Source organism: Notechis scutatus, chromosome 4 (genome assembly GCF_049901735.1).
Source record: "Notechis scutatus isolate UNSWTSFEM ecotype Mainland chromosome 4, rNotScu1.2, whole genome shotgun sequence".
Lineage (NCBI taxonomy): Eukaryota > Metazoa > Chordata > Lepidosauria > Squamata > Elapidae > Notechis > Notechis scutatus.
This window is the reverse complement of record NC_142012.1, coordinates 52481001-52500189: the sequence shown is the minus strand read 5'-3', so window position 1 is coordinate 52500189 and position 19189 is coordinate 52481001. Positions and strand designations below refer to the sequence as shown.

The window sequence follows — 19189 nt, the reverse complement described above, 5'->3', positions numbered from 1 at the left end:
AAACTCAGTTAACACATTTCTCCCTGGGTGTTGTGGTTCGCCAGCAGCCGGTGCAGACGGCAGCAGAATCGGACAGCGGGGAAGAATGGGGACCAGTCAGGGAGTTTGGGGAGGACTCGGACGAGGGTTCTGCGGTCTGATGCAGAGATGGGGCCAGGATCATCTGGGAGTGGGGTGCTGGGAGGTGATTGCCCCTCCCATCAGGGATAAAAGTCAGGCCAAGATGACGAAACCTTTGCGGGAAGCAAAGTAGATCGGTTCCGAGTCATCCTTGAAGCTCGTTGTACTTTGGTTGTTGTTTTTTTGTACTTCGTTTGGTTTCTTTTCTAGTTCATTGGATGCTTCTGTTTTTGGCAGCACTCCACAGAACTGAAAGTGGGTGCTTATCTCAGGGGACTGTTTGAGATTAATTCCGGCTGGGAATGAAAATAATTCCCAGCGTTGCAATAAAATAGGTTTTGTTTTTAAAACAAGTTTGTGAATAATTACGGTTTACGAAGCCTGGGTCAGAATACTGGGCATCATGAATTTTGGGTTTGATTTTGGGCTACCAGTATAATCCTGATTTCTAAAGTGGGTGTCTCAGATTGGGAATTAATTAATTAAATTGGGCCTTTAAGGAAATGTGTCCCATCAAGAAGTAGGTGGAGTATATAGTTAGACCTCAACTTACAACAGTTCATTTAGTGACTGATTATATTATGTATACTATATCCAATTATATGAGGGGCGCAAGAGTCTAGAGTCAACTCACAAGAGTCAACTCACAAGAGCTGAGAGTTCAATCCTAGGTAGCAGCAGATATTTCTCTCTCTGGGCATGATGAGTATATATCCACTGAGTATAACTCCATATTGGCGACAAGAAAGGCATCCGGCCAGGAAACGCTCAGCTCCATTCAGTCGCCCCAATTCTAACCCATTGAAAGGAAAAAAATTCCAATTATATTGTATTCCAGTAGCATGAAAATGGAAACTTTAAATAAACTAGAAAACAAGAGTAGAAGAAAGATTAATTTTTAAATTAAGTAGCTGCTCAGTGCCAAAGAGCCTTATCCATTTGATTTAAGACATTCCTATTGCAAAGGCAGCATATAGAGAGGTTTAAAAGGATGGAATTAGCGATTATTCGTTGTTTCAGAACTTCAAATGATGGAATATTTTGTATTATCCTTTTAAAATGCAACTCGGTTCACTTTATTTTCCAGGGTGAAAGCTCTTAGGAAAGATGTTCTGGCAAAATGTGTGAGTATCTTTTTTTTTTTTTTTCCATTTTCATTTTCTTGAGTTTAGTATGTCCTTTTTTCAAAAAAAATCTTTTTAATATAAATTAGTCACTTTTTTCCCCCCTAAGTAAGATTTTTATCCACTTCATTTAAAGGTTGAACCTCAGGTTAAATTCACCTGGAGTGCTTGATAGAATTCTCATGGTTTTTAACTTACTTTTTATTATTTAGGATAAGAGCAATGCTGGGCGGGAAGGATCAACATTGACTGGTATCTCGGAGCTTGGTCGTTTTCTTGCAGACATTTCATTACCCAACTAGGTAACATCATCATTGTCAGAAGGGAGTGAGGTGTGTGGAGAAGAGGAAAGGATTATGGAGTCCTTGGTGCTCTCTCAGCGGGGTGATTTTCTTGAAGACGTTTCACGACCCAAACTAGGTAACATCATCAGTGCTAGAACGGAGTGGGGTTTCCTTCTGGTGTTCTCTTCTAGCACTGATGATGTTACCTAGTTGGGTCATGAAATGTCTACAAGAAAACAACCAAATTCAGAGACCACCAAAGACCCCACAATTGTTGTCGTCGTCCTCCTCCTCTCTGCAAACCCCACTCCCTTCTATCACTGATGATGTTCCCTAGTTGGGTCACGAAACATCTGCAAAAAAAGCACCAAGGACCCTTCCTTTCAGCCCTGAGCTACAAATATTTTCCTTTATCGGTATTAACCCAGAAACATTTTTTGTTTTGTTTTGTTAAAACAGTACGGAGGAGACATTACAAGGAAAATGAAGCTTTTGAAGAGGCAAGCTGAAGGGAAGAAGAAGATGAGGAGAATTGGGAACGTAGAGGTGCCAAAGGACGCTTTTATCAAAGTTCTCAAGAAGCAGCTTGACAGATAGCTTCCAGCTGTTTGCAGAGTCCAGCTGGTGAGAACTGTTGAGCCAGCAGTTTGCAAACCGGGTATCACCCTGAACTGGATCTCATCTATTCGTGTACGAATTTGACACCACGTCTAATGGGAGCTGTTCAATAAAGCAGCAAAACTAAAAATCTAAAATATAGTTTAGCATCCGAATTTAGTGACCTAGGCTTCCCAAAATCATGAAGCCGACTCCTCATCCCAATAAAACCCCTTTACCCCTTTTATTTAGGTTAAAGGGAATTCCTCTCCAGCAAAGTCCCGGCAAACAGTCTTCCATGAGATTTCACAACTGCAGACCTTTATCAGTTTTGGAGCTGCCAGGCCGATAGCTTCCAAACGCCACGCTCTAGCGGCAATTACTTGGCAAGAAGTCAGGAACAGATCTTTACCTTAATGAATTGAACTAATTGTCTCCTGCAAACTCCACTCCCCTTTCGCTCCTCTTTATTCCCTCTGGGAGGGGTCATTCACCATCCACCTGTGCCTTTATTCCCGAGTCAACCCTTGTTCCTTAACTGTTCCCTTCTTCTGGCAGCTCGGTGCATGCGCACACTGGGAACAGGCTCCAGCTGTTCTTCTTCCCCACTGATCTCTGACTCCGAAGGCAGATGATAACTGTCAGGCGGCCTTGGCCCCATCTCTGCCTCTGATGCAGAGCCCTCGTCAGAGCCTTCCCCAGACTCCAGGACTGGCCCACGTTCCTCCCCAACCTCCTCCCTGTCCGAATCTGCTGATAGCTCCACTGGCTGCTGGCGGGCCACAACACTGAGACTATTACAACCAATTTTGAATGCCATCTTTTACAACCGTAGCCTTGGGCCTTTGAGGTGCCTATTTGTCTTTTTCCATATTGTGATTACAATCCAGGTCTTGACATTTGCAATCCCTTGGCTGCTACTCTAGGTAAATAAACCTGACGTACAAATTAAAGGAATCCTCGACTTACGACAACAACGAAGCCCCAAAATTTCTCTTGCAGAGATGTTTGTTGAATTTTGCACCATTTTACGACCTTTCTTGGCACCATTTATTAAGTGAATCGCTGAAGTCGTGAAGTTAGTAAGGTCGCAAAAGGGAGTTGTGTGACTGGGACACGGCCACTGTTATAAAGATGAGTCAGTTATCAAGGGCCTTCATCACATGACTACGGGGATGCTGCATAAGTATGGAAAAATTGTTACTTTTTTCCACCTTTGCCATTGTAACTTTGAAACAGTCACTAGATGAATTGTCGTAAGTCAGGGACTGCCTGTTTTGGATCTTTGGTGTGAGCTTGCTTAGCCTTTTTCAAAACTACTTCCATCTTAAGGTGGAGTATAAATTGAATTATCCTGTCATGCCCCTGTTGGACACTGACTCTGAGGGAGAGGAGGAACAGCCGACAGGGAGTGGAAGTGTGGCTCCAGAGGTGGTGGAGGAGGGTGGGGAAGGGCAGAGGCCAGCTGAGCAGTCAGAGGAAGAACCAGGCCCAGCCCCTCTCCATCCTAGGGCATGCAGGGAGGAGAGGATAAGGGAGAGACGGAGAGGTATGGTCTACAGGGATGGAAAGGGTCTTGATCCTCTTCATGGGCCGCCACTGTGAGAACTGGTTAAAAGGACAGACATGCGTATGGGCCAGTGCTGGAAACAAAGCGTGGACATATCTCTAGTCTGTCGTTTCTCTCTGAGTTTGGCGTCCTTCCCTGTGTGTGTTCCGATATTTGTGGATGTCTTCAAGCCCTTATCTTGCCTGGTTCCCTTAATTGCTTCAGGGTGGTTTGTGTTGTTTGTACTCTTTATAATTTATAAGCATTTTTAGTTTAAATGGCATTTCCTCCTTTCCATAACTGCTTGTGGGGGAGTTTTTTGTCTCCAGTCAAGGATATTTGGAGCTTTGAAGGAATTAAAGGGACTTCATTTGTTTTGGGGACTTTATTCTGTATCCCACCCTGGGTCACCACATATCCCCTTTGCAGCATGTTGACTTCCAATCCATTTGGGTGCAGTTTGCATACATTTGAAGAATCCACCGCAACAAAATTCTGGAGCTGGAGTTTTATTTTCTCAGCAGAGGGGAAATACAAGACCATGTTTACTTGGCCATATCTTAAAAGTGACCAAGTGGGTTTCTGTGCTTCTCAACTTAAAAATGGGTTGGACTTCCCAACTCCCAGAATTCCTCGTAGTGGGGAAATCTGGGAGTTTGAAGTCCACAAAATCTTCAAAAGTTGCCAAGGTTGAAGAAACAAATGATTTAAACAATGACATTGTTCACGCAGATTTCTTGCTGTTTTCTCCACTCTTTCATTCCCACAATCTTTGGAAGAACGGGGTGAAAAATATAGAGAGTAACATTTTGCCCCAAAGCCCTACAGAAATTGGGAGGCTGTGTCCTCAGCAGTTTCTTCAACTTTAATCTCAAATGCCAGAAACTAAATCCATAAAATTCCCCATTTACAGTGAAGAAAGCATTTGCAAAGAATCCTCCTACACCTCAGAAAAGCTCCCATCCTTTTTTCAATCCACAAGACGCTTGAAAAATGCAAGGCAACCACAGGAGAAAGCAATAATGTGCCCCTTTACTTTAGCTAGTCATAACGAGCAGTGGCTTAGGAGATTTTAACCGCTGCAATGGCATTCAAAATATACACATTGCCCATTTCTGGCAAGAATAACATTGCGAAACAGCCCAAATTATCTACCCCACCCTTCAAATGAGTGTTGTAGCAGAAATAAATATCCATTTAAGGTATATTAGGGGGAGAAAAAGAGAGAAAGGAAAGAGGAAAAGAAGAGGGAGGGAGAGAAAAAAAGAAAAAAGGGGAAAGAGAGGAAAGGGAGGAAGAGAAAAGGGAGGGGAGAGGGAAAGAAAAAAGGGAGAAAGGAAAGAAGAAATAGAGAAGGGAGAGAAAAAAGGGAGAAAGGAAGGAAAAAGAGAGAAAAAGGAAAGAAGGAAGGAAAAGAGGAAGAGAGAAAGGAAAGAAGGAAAAGAAAGGGAGAGAGAGGAAGGAAGGAAAGAAAAGAAAGAGATAAGAAAAAGGAAATATGAATGGAACAAAACATAGGTTGTCTGTCCAGAAACTTTCAGAGAAGTACAATTGTTTACAAGACAGTTACTCCACTCATACTCTCCTGCACCCTATTCCCAGGGAAGAAGGGATAGATTTGAAGTGTGTAGAAACACCTAATTGTAAAGTCCTTGCTTCTCTGTTACAAATCACTGTCCAGAGGCCAAGATCTAAAGGCATCCAAGGAAGAGTTTCTATTCCAGCCACAGAGCCTGGAGGGTGCAATAGGGAAAAGCCCAGATGGTTATTGAAGCCCCCTTCCCACGTAATAATAATAGTAGTAGTAAGCATTTGGCTCACAACACACCTGACATAACAATAGTTGCAAAGAAAAAGGTTTGGTTCATTGACATTGCAATACCTGGGGATGCACGAATTGAAGACACGCAGCAAGAAAAAAATCACAAAGTATCGGGACTTACAAATTGAAATTGAGCGACTTTGGAAAAAGAAATCGTGTGTTATCCCCATTGTAATTGGAGCCCTTGGAGCAACACCTAAAGAGCTACCTGGCTAAATCCTGAATTTATCAGACTTGGATACCCTGATTCTACAAAAAGCCACCCTACTTGGAACAGCTTATATCCTCCGACACTACCTGAACATTTCCTAGGTCCTTGATTAGGACTCGAGCTGTTGAGCTACCAACCAGCCCCAAAGGCTGTGAATCTCACTAAAGATTAAGTAATAATAATATTTTTTTTAAAAAAAGGTGGAAGCAAAATCACACTGGGGCAGCTCCCCTCGGGGGTCCTTTTTAAAAAAAACACATCCTCCAAAGACCCCCTGCCAGAAGGTTAAATTCTTCTCCCTGAGCAACTGGTTTTGAGCTTCTCAACTTTGAACTGTTGCATCATTTCAGACCCTGTAAATACACAAAAGTGTGGGGGCGGGGGGAGACGAGGAAAAAAAGGCTTTTGACAGCATAGAGAGGAATGTTAACACGCCCATTTTGGACCGTGAGGAAAACGCACAAGCCCTGGATTGCAAAAAGATGCTTGGTTTTAGCCAAGGTTCCGCAGTTTGCCCTAGTGATTCTGCTCCCCAAAACACACGGCCGGGGTCCCCCACCACCAACAATGCGCCGGTGTGGTTCTGTCCATCAGTTTTGCTCTTTCATGCTACATAGAGGTTCCACCAGCTTGTTGTGCACGTGCATTAAACCTTGGAGAGAGAAAAAAAAACATAAATCTGTGTTAGTCATATTGCTAGTTAACGTTAATCTGTTTGTCATACAGGTAGTTCCAGACTTAACAAACGGCAATTGAGCCCAAAACGTATCTCGCTAAGCGAGGCATTTGTTAAGCGAGCCATGCTTCATTTTACACCTTTCCCTGCAGTTTTTAAGTGAGTGAATCTAGCTGTGATGACCCAGAGTGTAACACAAATGTAACAAAATCCAAAATGTAAATAAATGTCCTTTAATGCCTCCAACTTGGCCCCACTGTTCAATAATTCTCTGCTGGAGATAAAACATATTCAAAACTAGTCTTCAAAAGAAAGCAATACAGTCCGAACTTAATGAGCAGACAGAGGTGAAATAAAAAACCAAAACAAACTACAATGAAGGAATTTCCACAATGGACCAGGATAAGTAATTACCAACTTCAAGGAGATAACAAGGCACAGTCTGTTAAAAGGACGCCAACCAAGATAACTTCAGCCCAAAATAAAACATACTTTGCTTCTGGCAATGCTGTGTTGTAATCGTCTCTCTTATATACTATTCTCCGCAGCTACAACCAATCAGTGGGATCATGGCCGCTTCCTCTCTCGTAAGCCGAGTTGTTTCCTTCTCCGTTCCTCCCTGAGTGCCCTGGGATGGAGAGGAGATGGGCCTGGTTCTTCCTCTGACTACCCAGCTGGCCTCTGCCCCTCCCCAGCCTCCTCCACAACCTCTGGAGCCACACTTCCACTCCCTGTCGGCTGTTCCTCCTCTCCCTCAGTCCGATTCTAACAAGGTCATGACACTGGCTTCCTCATTGCCTTCGCTTGTCAAAAGGTCACACAAGGCCGCAACCGTCATAAACACGAGGCAGTTGTCAAGCATATGTAAGTCATGTGACCACGGAGATGCAGTAAGTGTGAAAAATGGTGCATCACTTTTTTCAGTGCCATTGTACCTTCAAGCAGTCACTAAACAAACTGTTCTAAGTTGGGAACTACTACACGTAATTGCAATGTCAATTTTCAACTCCCATAACATCTGGAACAGCTGTTCCAATCTTGGTAAAGGGTTTCATTCATTCCAGGTTGCTTCTCTCCTTGGTGAGTTTTCATTCCTTGTTTCTTGGCCTGCCTTTAGTCCATGATGGCGAACCTATGGCACGGGTGCCACAGGTGGCACGCAGAGGCATTTGTGCCAGCACATGAGCTGCAGGCAAACTTACCTCATTGGGCATGTGCGCACCTCACAACTGATTTTTGGCTGGTTTGAGGCCTTTTTTGTCCTCCCAAAGGCTTGAGGAAGGCTTCTGCAGGCTTCAGCAAGCTTTGTAGGCCGAAAACTAGCCCCGTTTCATCACTTCCTGTTTTTTTCGAAAATACCAGAAGTGATGAAACAGGGCTAATTTTTCGGCCTGCAAAGCCTGCAGAAGCCTTCCTCAAGCCTCTTGGAGGCCAAAAAAGGCCTCAAAGCGCCGAAAATCAGCTGTGAGGCATAGTGGAGGTAAGAGGGCGGCAGGGGTGGGTGGGTGGGTGAGGATTACTCATTACGGTGGGTGGGGATTTCGTAGGGGGTATGGGGGGCACGCATTGCCTTCTTGGGTGCTGGCACGCGAGTGCGAGCGTGCAAGCGCGCACACAATTTTTGGCATAGGGAGCCCAAAAATGTTAGCCACCACTGCTTTAGGTGCTTTGGAAAATAAGTGGACCCCCTCCTCTTTGGGGCAGCCCCTCAAATACTGGAAGACCCTGAGATACCGCCAGCCCTAGTCCTTCTTTTCTCCAGATCATCCATGCGCAGTTCCTCCAATAGGATGGCACTCACCTTTAAAATACTTCACCGTTTTAACGCGGAGTTCTAAAGTGGCGTCTTCATCACACACGAAGATGGTATGGGGATGTTGTTGGAAGGCAGAAACAGTCCACATGTGGTTGACCCCTTCTTCGATTGCCTTGTACAAGGCGAAGGCCTTGTGTGCCCCCGTGATAAGAATCATGACCTGGAAGACCAAGCATGAATGGAAGCAGAGAGTTCAGCGAGCAACTATGAAAGCAGCATCCCTCCATCGCCATTAGAAGATGTACTAAGTCAGGGGTGTCCAACCTTGGCCGCTTGAAAGGCTTGTGGATTTCAACTCCCAGAAATCCTGGAATTAAAGTCCACAAGTCATAAAGGGGCCACATGGTTCCCCACCTCTGTCTTACATCCTGTCATGCCCCTGTTGGAATCTGATTCCGAGGGGGGAGGTTGAACAGCTGACAGGGAGTGGGAGTGTGGCCCTGGTGGCTGTGAAGGAAACTGGGGAAGGGCACAGGTCGGAGGGGCATCCAGAGGAAGACCCAGACCCACCCCTCTTCATCCTAGGGCACGCAGGGAGGAATGGAGAAGGGAGCAACATGGGTTACGGGGGAGAAAAAGGCCCTGATTCCCTTCATTAGCTGCAGCTGGGAAAACAGGATATAAAGGGTGTTTGCACACAGCACCTTGCTGGAAGCAAAGCATGCATTATCTTTGTCACGTCTTTTGAGTTCGGCAACTCCTTATCCTGCCCTGTCTCGTTAATTGCTGCAGTGTGGTTTGTGTTGGGTTTTATTTATAATTGATATGTACTCTGGGTTCGGACTGAATTTCTTCCCTTTAAAAACTGTTCTTGGGCAAAGTTGGAGAAATTAAAGGGACCATTACCTGCTTTGCTGACTTAGTCGCTTTTGTGCCACACCCCGGGTCATCACATATCCTGAGTCTTAAGATGTTAAAATGGCCGGCTCAGGAATTCTGGGAGTTGAAGTCCACATGTCACAAAGAGGCCATATGGTTCCCCACGTCTGACATAGACATTTAGTAATGGACATTTGTAATACACTAGAGTGCTGCGGTGGCCTAGAGGTGGAGCTCACGTCTCACAATCAGGAGGCTGTGAGTTCGATCCTAGGTAGAAGCAGATATTTCTCTCTCTGGGCACAATGAGGATATATCTGCTGAACAAAACTCCGTACTGGCAACAGGAAAGGCGTCCAGCCATTAAAAACACTCTGCTAGTTCCATTCAGTTGCCTAGACTCCACCCCACAAGGGATTATGGGGTCATTAAAAGATGATGATTTGTAATACGCTAATACTAAAGGACATGACTTATATAGCACTCCAGTTTTCAGACACGTTTCAAAAAAAATGCAAGTATAAAGACTGATGTTCTTACTTCTCTGGCATCCATGACTGTTCCCACGCCAACTGTTAAAGCCATAGTTGGGACCTTTGATAAATCCCCATCAAAGTATTTTGCATTTGCCAGAATGGTATCCATGGCGAGTGTTTTCAATCTTGTTCTTGACACCAAACTGGATCCCGGCTCGTTGAAAGCGATGTGACCATCTGGGCCAATGCCTGGGAAAGACGACAAACAGCAAACCCTGATGCAGCCCCCAATGAAATTGAGTTTGATACCCCTGCTCTAAGGAATGATACTGTCATGCCCCTGTTAGAATCTGAATCCAAAGAGGAAGATGAACAGCCAACAGGGGCTCCGTTGGCTGTGGAGGAAACTGGGGAAGGGCAAAGTCCGGCTGGGCAGAGCAGGGCAGAGGTAGAATAAGGGAGAGGGAATTCAGAGGAAGACCCTGGTCCACCCCCCTCTTCATTCTAGGGCACACAGGGAGGAAAGGAAAAGAGAGCAACATGGGTTTACGGGGGAGGAAAGGGCCCTGATTCCCTTCATTAGGCACACCTGGGAAGAGTTCAAAACAGATGCATGCTGAGTGCAGCAGCTGCTGGGAGCAAATGTGAGTTTATCTTGTGTTGACTTTGCTTATCTGTGTTCCTGGCGTCTTCCCAACTGTGTTGAGTTATTGCCGTGCCTTCACATCTGGAATTCTTGCTCCTGCCCTACCAAACTGATTACTTCAGTTTGGCTTGTTTGGACTTATAGTTACAGTTTTTGTTGACCACGTTTTGGACTTGATTCTCTGCAGCCAAAGGCTATTCCTGGGAGAGTTTTTCTCTAGTCCAGAAGGTAACCAGGACATTGGGGTGAAGTTGGAGCTAATAAAGGGACTCTTGCTGATTATCTGACTGTGTTGCTTTTGTGCCAGGCCCCTTTGGGTCATCACAGATACTTAAATAGTATCCTGTACTAATTAGATTACTCACTGATAAGTTTCCGTTTTCACTTAAGCCACCCCCCCAAAAAACCCTCACCTCCAACAAACAACTCTATCCCCCCAGATTCTTCTATTTTCTTTTCAAAGGCATCACACTCGGCTTTTAAATCCAGCGCATTCCCGTCGAGAATATGAGCGTTGTTTGGATCTATATCAATATGCTTAAAAAAATTGTTCCACATGTAAGAATGATAGCTTTCTGGATGATTTCTCGGAAGCCCTGGAACCAAAGCAGAGCTGTTTTAATTCGTGGACTTCATAATAGTTATAAACACGTTGGTATCATTAACAGAATTCTAAACAAGCTAATATAAAGAGAACTCTAGGTTAAAATGACTCTGCTACACCACTATTACTGTTATTAGTATACATATTAATATCTCTGTTTTCTCCCTATTTCTGTAAGTGATGTGCCCTGACAATACACTGTATTCAAAATGTTTATGAGTAAAAATAAAACATATACAACATAATAATCATACAAAGGAAATTTAAAGGGACATGGAACTGATTGAGGCAGACCACTCTGTCCCAGTGGGCATTTTTTTACTACCGGTTCTGTGGGCATGCCTTGGTGGGTGTGGTGTGGCTTGGTGGCCAAGGTGTGGTATGGTGAGCGTGGCTTGGTGGGTGTGGCAGGGGAAGGTTACTGCAAAATCCCCATTCCCTCCCCAGCCCACTAACCTGTTTTCCAGATCCATTCTCCTGTGCAGGGCAACCAAAGGAGACCCAGCCGATCAGCTGGGACTCGGGAGGCAGAGAATAGATGGGGGCGGGGCCAGTCAGAGGTGGGATTGGCCAGTTCTCCGAACTGCTCAAAATTTCCGCTACCGATTCTCCAGAACTGGTCCAAACTGGCTGAATCCCACCTCTGCTCTGTCCAACGTTGAATTTTTGGGAGGATTTGGGTTTGGCTAGTCTAAGAAAAAGAAGGACTGAGGGGGACATGATAGCAGGATTCCAGTATTTGAGGGGCTGCCACAGAGAGGAGGGGGTCAAATTATTTTCCAAAGCACCAGAAAGCAAGGCAGGAAACAACAGATGGAAGCTAACCAAGGAGAGAAGCAAACTGGAATTAAGGAGAAACTTCCTAAGAGTGAGGACAATCAACCAGTGGGACAGAAGTTGCCTTCAGAAATTGTAGATGCCACATCACTGGAGATTTTTAAGAGTCTGGCCAGTCACTTGTCTGAAATGGTAGAGCCATGATGGCGAACTTATGGTACCTGTGGCACACAGAGCCATTTTTACGGGGACATGAGCCCCAGCCAAACTTACCTGCACTGCAGATGTGTGCGCCTCCCAGCTGATTTTCAGCTTGTTTGGGGCCGTTTTCACTCTCCTGGAGGCTGAAGGAAAGCCTCTGCAGCCTCAGGGGGCTGAAAAATGGGCCTTCCGGAAATACCGGAAGTGCCGAAACGGGCCCGTTTTTCAGCCTTCCGAGGCTGCAGAGGCTTCCTTTGAGCCTCCGGGTGGGCGAAAACGGCCTCTCCTGGACTCCAGAGGCCCTCTGGAGGCTGAAAACGGGCACTTTCAGAAGGCCCGTTTTTTGGCCTCCCGAGGCCGCAGTTTCTTCCCTTGAGCCTCCAGGAGGGCGAAAACTGCCTCAAATGGGCCAAAAATCAGCTGGGGGGTGCATTGCATTGTGGATGCTGGCACACGCACGTGTGCTTTCGGCATGCCATAACAAACAGGTTCGCCATCACTGTGGTAGAGGGTCCCCTGCTTGGGCAGGGGGCTGGACTAGAAGACCTCCAAGATCCCCTGCAGCTCTATTCTGATTCTGATTTGTAAATATGGGCCCCTGTCACAAATAAAGGCATGCTTAAAAACAACAACAACTTACCTACGTATTCATCCATGTTGAATGTCTTCACATATTTAAAAGAGAGGTCTCCCCTTTTGTGATAGTCTATCAGTTTCTGGTAGCATCCCAAAGGCGTGCTTCCTGCATCGAGCGAATGGTTTTTCATTATCTTATGCACTTAGACCGGGATCGGCCACCCGTGGCTCTGGAGCTGCATGTGGCTCCCTATCGGCTGATCCTACCACTGGCTAGCCCCTCCCAACCCGTCCCAGTCACTCCTCGCCTGGCCCGTTTTCTGTAGGGAAACGGGTCCAAATGGCTCTTTGGGTGTTTAAGGTTGCCAACCCCCTGCCCTAAGAAAAGTATCTTGTAATTCGAATTGCAAAAGATGGATTCGATCACAAGTCCAGCTATTATGTCAGGGCTCCAGCAGTTACCCCCATTTAAATCATGAGTCTCTAGCTGGATTTTCAAAGCTTAAAGATTTATTAGGAGTTAACATGCCGGCACTGCCTGGATGTAGCTGACTCTGAGGCACATCATTCATTGTCACCTTTGACCCTGGTTTTCCCTCCACCCCCTGGGTGTATTGTAATTCATATTCTCCAACGGGACACGTCCATAGCCCAGAGTTATCAATCAGGCTCTCCAGTTAGAATTTTGCCCGGCAGAAACTTCAGTCACCTTGTTACTATCTTTGAAAACATTTGTGGAATGCACTTTCGGTTTGCAAGCTTCTGCACTGCTCCCCCCTCCCTTTCTGTTCCGGCTGGACTCCCTCGCCGACGGACCAAAATCCGCGATCATCCACGGTTTCCGTTCATGCTCTACTGTCAGAGGGCCCCGATCAACCTGATTTGGGGCCGAAGCCACCCCGTAGAGGTGGCAAAGAAGGGGGAGACCGCCAGCTGGGTCTCAGTGAGCCACATCTTCCCCTCCCTGGCTTGGCAATACTCCCTTTCCCGAAGACAGCTGTAGCGGTGATCAATATGGCCACCCTGAAGAGATGAGCTGACTGGGATAAGATCGTGCAGGAGCAGAGAAGAAGAGGACAGCATAGAAACCCGGAGAACTGGCCACAATTTCTAAGGAATAAGTAACTTTCTAATCACTTCTCAAGCCTTGCTTGTTTGATTACTGGTAATGCTCGACTTACAACAGTTTGTTTAATGACCGTCCAAAGTTACGACGGCACTGAAAAAAAGTGACTGGTGATGACCATATTTCACAGTTAATGACTTTCGCAGCATCCCCACAGTCACATGATCAAAATTCAGATGCTTGGCAACTGACTTGTGTTTATGACGGTCACAGTGTCCTGGGGGGTCACATGTTGTTGTTTTTGCGAACTTCTGGTGAGCAAAGTCAAGGGGGGGAAGCCACTTAACGACCAGGTTACCAACTTATCAACTTGCCGCGATTCGCTTAACCACCGTGGCCAGGAAGCTGATAACATGGGTCAAAATTCATTTAGCAGATGTCTCGCTTAGCTACAGAAATGTTGGGCTCCCTTCTGGTCGTAAGTCAAGGACTACCTGTAGCAGGGGAGAGCAGAAACAACGTAATATGGCCTTTGGGTGTTTTTCCCCACTTCTAACTGTTGAGGAAGTGGGAGACATCCAAGGATCGCCAACCTTTTGGACCTCAGGACCACCAAACTCATAATTTTAAATCCTGCAGACCAGAGACCCTGGGAAAATCCCAAAAAAAGTCTGCAGGAAAATTCCCTACCCTGTTTTCCTATTGATCGATCATTCTTTATTTGGGATCACAGGATACCGTTTCCAGCTCCATTCTCAGGGGGAGAGAGAGAGAGAGAGAGAGAGAGAGACTTTTGGCTTCATGCAAGGAAAACAGCAGACGCAGCAGAAGTCTTTCTTTCTCTGCACCAAACTCCACCAGAAATGAGTCTTTGTGAGACTTGTCGCACCGGCACAGCCTCTTGGAGCAGGAGGCCTTGCAGGGTCCCAAAGACTTATTTCTGGTGGAGTTTGGGGGAGAGAAAGAAAGACTTTTGCTGCTTTCCTTGCGTGCAGACAAAGGCAGAAGAAGAAAGAAACAGAAAGAAACAGCCCGGTGGCCTGTGGAGTGAGTGGGGCAAGTTCCCCTTCCTCCCTTTCCCCCCTCCCCTCACTATCTTGTGTTGTCTGCAATGCAAGTGATGCAAACCTTGTGTTCCCACGCATCCTGGATTAATTGCTTTGGGGGGGGGGTGCTTTGGGGGTGACATTTCTCTGCAGACCAAGAAAATTTTCTCATGGACCACCAGTGGTCCCCAGCCCACTGGTTGGCCACCACTGAGCTAGCAGATTCCAAGAACTGAACGTAGGACAAGACAAGAGAAGGGAAATATGGAGAAAACAAAGTCACAACTCTGGAAATGCACAATTTGTTTCCTAAATTTACTCCAGGTTTTACTCAAGCACCTGATGAGTGAAATCTAGCCAACCCGCTAAACCATTAATTCCTCCTTATCGACAAGAGCAAAAATAGAGAACAGAGAGGGACAGACAGACAGAGGGAGAGAAGAAAATTAATTACCTGTTGGTAAGCCAAGGGTGAAATATCGGCTTTGGTTAGGTTTGAACTGAATGATGCGGTTACAGATGTATTTTGCAGCCCATTCGCTCGCCAAATCGTAGTTTTCTAGGATGACAAGCCTCATCCTGTTGAGATTACAGTTGCCCCTGAAGCAACACACAACTGAAGCTGTGGGAGAACCCAAGGTGATGGTTATTCAAGCAAGCATCTTTTAGCATGGACAACGCTCCTGTGATGACCCGGGGCGTGGCACGAAGGCAACACAGCCAGAGAACAGGTATGAGTCCCTTTATTGGCCCCAACTTTGCCTCCAACGTCCCAGTTACTCTCCGGCCTGGAGAAAAGCTCTCCCATTATCCTGCAGCAGCCTCTGGCTGCAGATACTCCAGTCCAAACAGTGTAAATAGACTAACTGCAATCAATCACTCCATCAGGGCAAGATAATGAATCCAAAAAGTGAAGAATCATGGCAATAATTCCAGCAAGGCAAGATAAACACACAGGAGCATGGCACTAATTCAAACAGTCAGGTGGAAGGCCAGGTTTGCAGGCCGCAACTCTCAACTCTAGATGAATTCAGTATTTGTTCCCGACAAATGCCCCTCCCAACTGCTTCTCCTTTAAACTCCATCCCCAGGTATGGCTAATGAAGGGAATCAGGGCCCTTTCCTCCCCCGTAAGCCACGCAACCCACGTTGCTCCCTTCTCTGTTCCTCCCTGCGTGCCCTAGAATGAAGAGGGGGTGGGCCTGGGTCTTCCTCTGAACTCCCTCTCCCTTGCTCTACCTCTCCCCTGTTCTGCCCAGCCAGCCTTTGCCCTTCCCCAGTTTCTTCCACAGCCAACAGAGCCACACTCCTACTCCCTGTCAGCTGTTCAGCTTCCTCCTCCAAGTCAGATTCCAACAGGGGCATGACAAATTGAGGAGAACCAGGTATTTTTCCCAAATTATGAAACTATGAATATTATTTTTTGTTCTTTTGCCAGAAAAAAACAGAAGCTTCACATGGTGTGAATTTCCTTCCTCTTTTTAAAGCTCAGCAATAAATAGCACATTTTAAAAAGGCTGCAGAAATGTACCAGAAAGAATATTGCCTTCAAACTAGGTTCTTGTCGAAAAATACAAATATCTTGATAAAACTACATCAACCTCTGTCAAAAAAATAATGGCACCCACTGCAGGAAAAGATCATGAACAAGCAACCCCATGGAACAATAGCAATAGAAATCTTTATCTGTTCTGATTATAATTATGGCAGCCAGATTGATCAGAATCGACTGAAAAGCAACTATCTCCACAAGCCGATATTTTTCTCCTGGAAGGATTTCCGAAATTTACATTTTTAAAATGGCAAATAAATTAGGCAATGTTATGGATTCAGGTAATGAAAATCTGGAGGCTTTGGAGCAAGACAGGCAGACAGCAAAGTCCTAATGCACAACTATTGTTAATTAATCTATATATAAAAAGCGAAATACCCCCCCACGCATCATCGCAAAAATTCCAGAACCGTAAAGCCTACAAACTTGAAATTTGGCACCTATGTTCCTCTTGGCTTCTAAGGGCTCATTAAGAAAGGATTTTTCCAAATGACCATCAGAGCCTTAGTATTTCCTATATTATTATTATTAACATGCTCTGATGCTAAGGAGTTCTACTCCCCCTCCCCACCTGAAAAGAAATCTCTTCCAAATGCAAAACCCAAGCAGAGGAGAGGAGTTTCAGTTTCAGTCTTAGTTTCACATCACCAAGCAGCTTTAGTACAGAACAGTTGAGCTAAGCCACACCCAGGCTCCTTGCTGTCTCCTCCTTGCTCACACAGCAAATACTCTTTCAGTTTCCACCAGTCCTCCAGTCTCACACACACTGACAGGACGCTAGCCAGAGGAATACCAATGGATGCCGGTAGGCAGAGGCAGAATTTTTTTCCCCTTATTTTCCTCCCCAAAAACTAAGCCCGAGCACATAGTTTCGTAGTGAAGCACGGATATCGAGCTAATTTTATTATAAGGCATGATTTTGTGGTTTATCTTTCCCTAGACTTTCAGATCTCTCTTCTGAATCTAAGAGAACCCAGAGTGAGTAGATTTCAATCAGAGCACCTTCTAAAGGCCCTTATAAATTTGAATCCCAAAATCTTCTGGTTTTTTATTACCACCCATTACTACCATATAAAAAATAAAGATCTACAGATGTCAAGAGAGCTGGATTTCATCCAGTTTCCAAAGTGACAATCCTGGATACCTCATCCCAATTCCTGTTTATTAAGAAAGAAAGGAGAGGGAAAAAAGCAAAACTATAAACTCATTTGGGATCAGGGGATTCCAATCCATCGGTCATTTCTTCTTCCCGATACACCTGACTCCTCTCTGGGGATAATGGGAGTTGTAGGACAACACTTTAGGGCTGTCCTTGGAGATTTTCAGCCCTCCAGGTCATGGTTGTTCCCACCCACCCCAAGAGGCAACTGGGCATTTTTGGTTTTTCTTTGAAGAGGTTTCGCTTCTCATCCTGCAGAAGCTTCCTCGGCTTCTTGACAACCCTCTCGAGAGGTACCCCTTTTTAGAAAGCTGCTCTTGCAAGTTCACGTTCAGCCCAGGCGCTGCTCACTTTCAGAAGGGGAAGAGGGCAATGCGATGTGCAATGCAAAGGAAACCCACCCACCTACCCCACCCCACCTACCTACCCACCTACTCTTCCACCAACCCACCTACTCCACCCCCCACCTACCTACCTATCCCTCCACCCACCCATCTACTCCACCCTCACCCACCTAACTACCCCTCCAACCACCCATCTACTCCACTCCACCTACCTACCTACCCCTCCGACCACCCACCTACTCCACCACCACCTACCTACTTACCCACCCACCTACTCCACCACCACCTACCTACCTATCCCACCACCCACCCACCTACTCCACCCCACCTACATCCTACCTACCTATCCCTCCACCCACCCACCAATCTCCACCCCCCACCTACTCCACCAACCAACCAACCACCTACTCCACCCCATCTACCTACCTATCCCTCCACCCACCCACCTACTCCACCCCCACCTACCTACCTATCCCTCCACCCACCCACCAACTCCACCCCATTTACCTACCTACCCCTCCAACCAACCACTTAGTCCACTCCCACCTACTTACTTACCCACCCACCCACTTACTCCACCCCACCTACCAACTATCCCTCCAACTATCCATCTACATTCTACTCTACCCTCCACCCACCTAACTACCCACCCACCAATTCCACCCCTCCACCTACCCAGCCCCGGCCAGGATTTCCAAGCTTCTTCACCCGTTCATGCTTGCATTAAGGATGCTTGTAAAAGCCCAGTCACGCTCGCCCTCCCTCTCCGCAAAAAAAAAATATTCAACCCACCGTCCTGCCGCCTTTGGGAGCTCACCTGGCGGTAAGGAGGCGCCCAGGATCCTGCGAGGGAGGGCGGGGCCAAGGCTTCCGGGACGAGCCCCGCCCACTCCAGCTCCCGCGGCTGGCATCACGCCGCCCAAGAGAGAGAGGAGAGCCGAAGAAAGCATCGCGCGTGCGCAGGACGGGCCAGTGGAAGGCAACGGCGCGCTGGGTGGGAGAGTTTGCCTAGGCTTTTAGGAGGTGGTGGAAGGAGGAAGGAGGGAATGAGAAAGAAGAAAAAGATAGGAAGGAGGAAAAATGAAGGCAAAATGGAAGGAAGAAAAATAGAAAAAGGAGGGAAGGAAAAGATAGGAAGAGAAAGAAGGAAAAATGGAAGGAGGAAAAAGGAGGGAAGGGAACTAGGAAGAGAAAGAAGGAAAAAGAGAAAGAGAAAAAATGAAAGAAAAAATAGATAAAGGAAGAAAAAGTTAGGGAGAGAGAAAGGAAAGAAAGGAGGAAAAATGGAAGGAAAGGAAAGATAGGAAGAGAAAGGAAAAGGTAGGTAGGAAGGAAAAAATAGGAAGGAGGAAAAATGGAAGGGAGGAACGACAAAAAGATAGGAAGGAGGAAAAATGGAAGGGAGGGAGGAAGAAAAAGATAGGAAGAGAAGGTTTAAGAAAAATAGACAAAGGAAAAGTTAGGGAGGGAGCAAGGAAGGAAGGAGAAAATAAGACAAAGGAAAGAGAAGAGGAAGAGAAGGATGGATGGATAGATAGATAGATAGATAGATAGATAGATAGATAGATAGATGGATGGATGGATGGATGGATGGATGGATGGATGGATGGATGGATAGATAGATAGATAGATAGATAGATAGATAGATAGATAGATAGATAGATGATGGGGGGAGAGAAAGATATGATAGATGGATGGATGGATGAAAGGAGGAAGGACTGAGA

General features: G+C 46.0%; 2 protein-coding genes across 6 annotated transcripts in view; one reads left to right on the top strand and one right to left on the bottom strand.

Annotated features, from left to right (window-relative positions):
* GUF1 (GTP binding elongation factor GUF1) overlaps positions 1–4050 on the top strand; it is a 32799-nt gene extending 28749 nt beyond the window's left edge. For all 3 annotated transcript variants that reach the window (XM_087963479.1, XM_087963482.1, XM_087963481.1), the window contains exons 17-18: positions 1208–1244; positions 1988–4050. In XM_087963479.1, the coding sequence (XP_087819605.1) occupies positions 1208–1244; positions 1988–2125 (175 nt within the window). In that variant the 3' untranslated portion in view covers positions 2126–4050. The remainder of the gene's footprint in view (positions 1–1207; positions 1245–1987) is intronic.
* A 471-nt stretch (positions 4051–4521) lies between these two features.
* GNPDA2 (glucosamine-6-phosphate deaminase 2) lies at positions 4522–18392 on the bottom strand. Of its 3 annotated transcripts, none has more exons than XM_087963483.1 (7): positions 18283–18392; positions 14865–15010; positions 12363–12464; positions 10554–10736; positions 9559–9743; positions 8185–8359; positions 4522–6359 (listed from the first exon to the last, which is right to left on the bottom strand). In XM_087963483.1, exons 2-7 carry the CDS (start codon positions 14986–14988, stop codon positions 6298–6300), a joined length of 831 nt encoding a protein of 276 aa, XP_087819609.1. In that variant the 5' UTR covers positions 14989–15010; positions 18283–18392; the 3' UTR covers positions 4522–6297. The 3 variants fall into 3 exon arrangements, with proteins under 3 accessions (XP_087819609.1, XP_026545066.1, XP_087819610.1); XM_026689281.2 differs by having other exon boundaries at positions 14865–15032; positions 18258–18391; XM_087963484.1 differs by having other exon boundaries at positions 18258–18386.
* Between the last annotated feature and the right edge of the window lie 797 nt (positions 18393–19189).

Coding starts and splice junctions, on each gene's coding strand:
- GNPDA2 (XM_087963484.1), bottom strand. CDS start 18,376: ATGCCAGCCGCGGGAGCTGGAGTGGGCGGGGCTCGTCCCGGAAGCCTT. Junction 10,737..12,362: donor CAACATGGATGAATACGTAG/GTAAGTTGTTGT, acceptor CTTTGGTTCCAG/GGCTTCCGAGAAATCATCCA. Junction 6,360..8,184: donor AACGGTGAAGTATTTTAAAG/GTGAGTGCCATC, acceptor TCTCTCTCCAAG/GTTTAATGCACGTGCACAAC.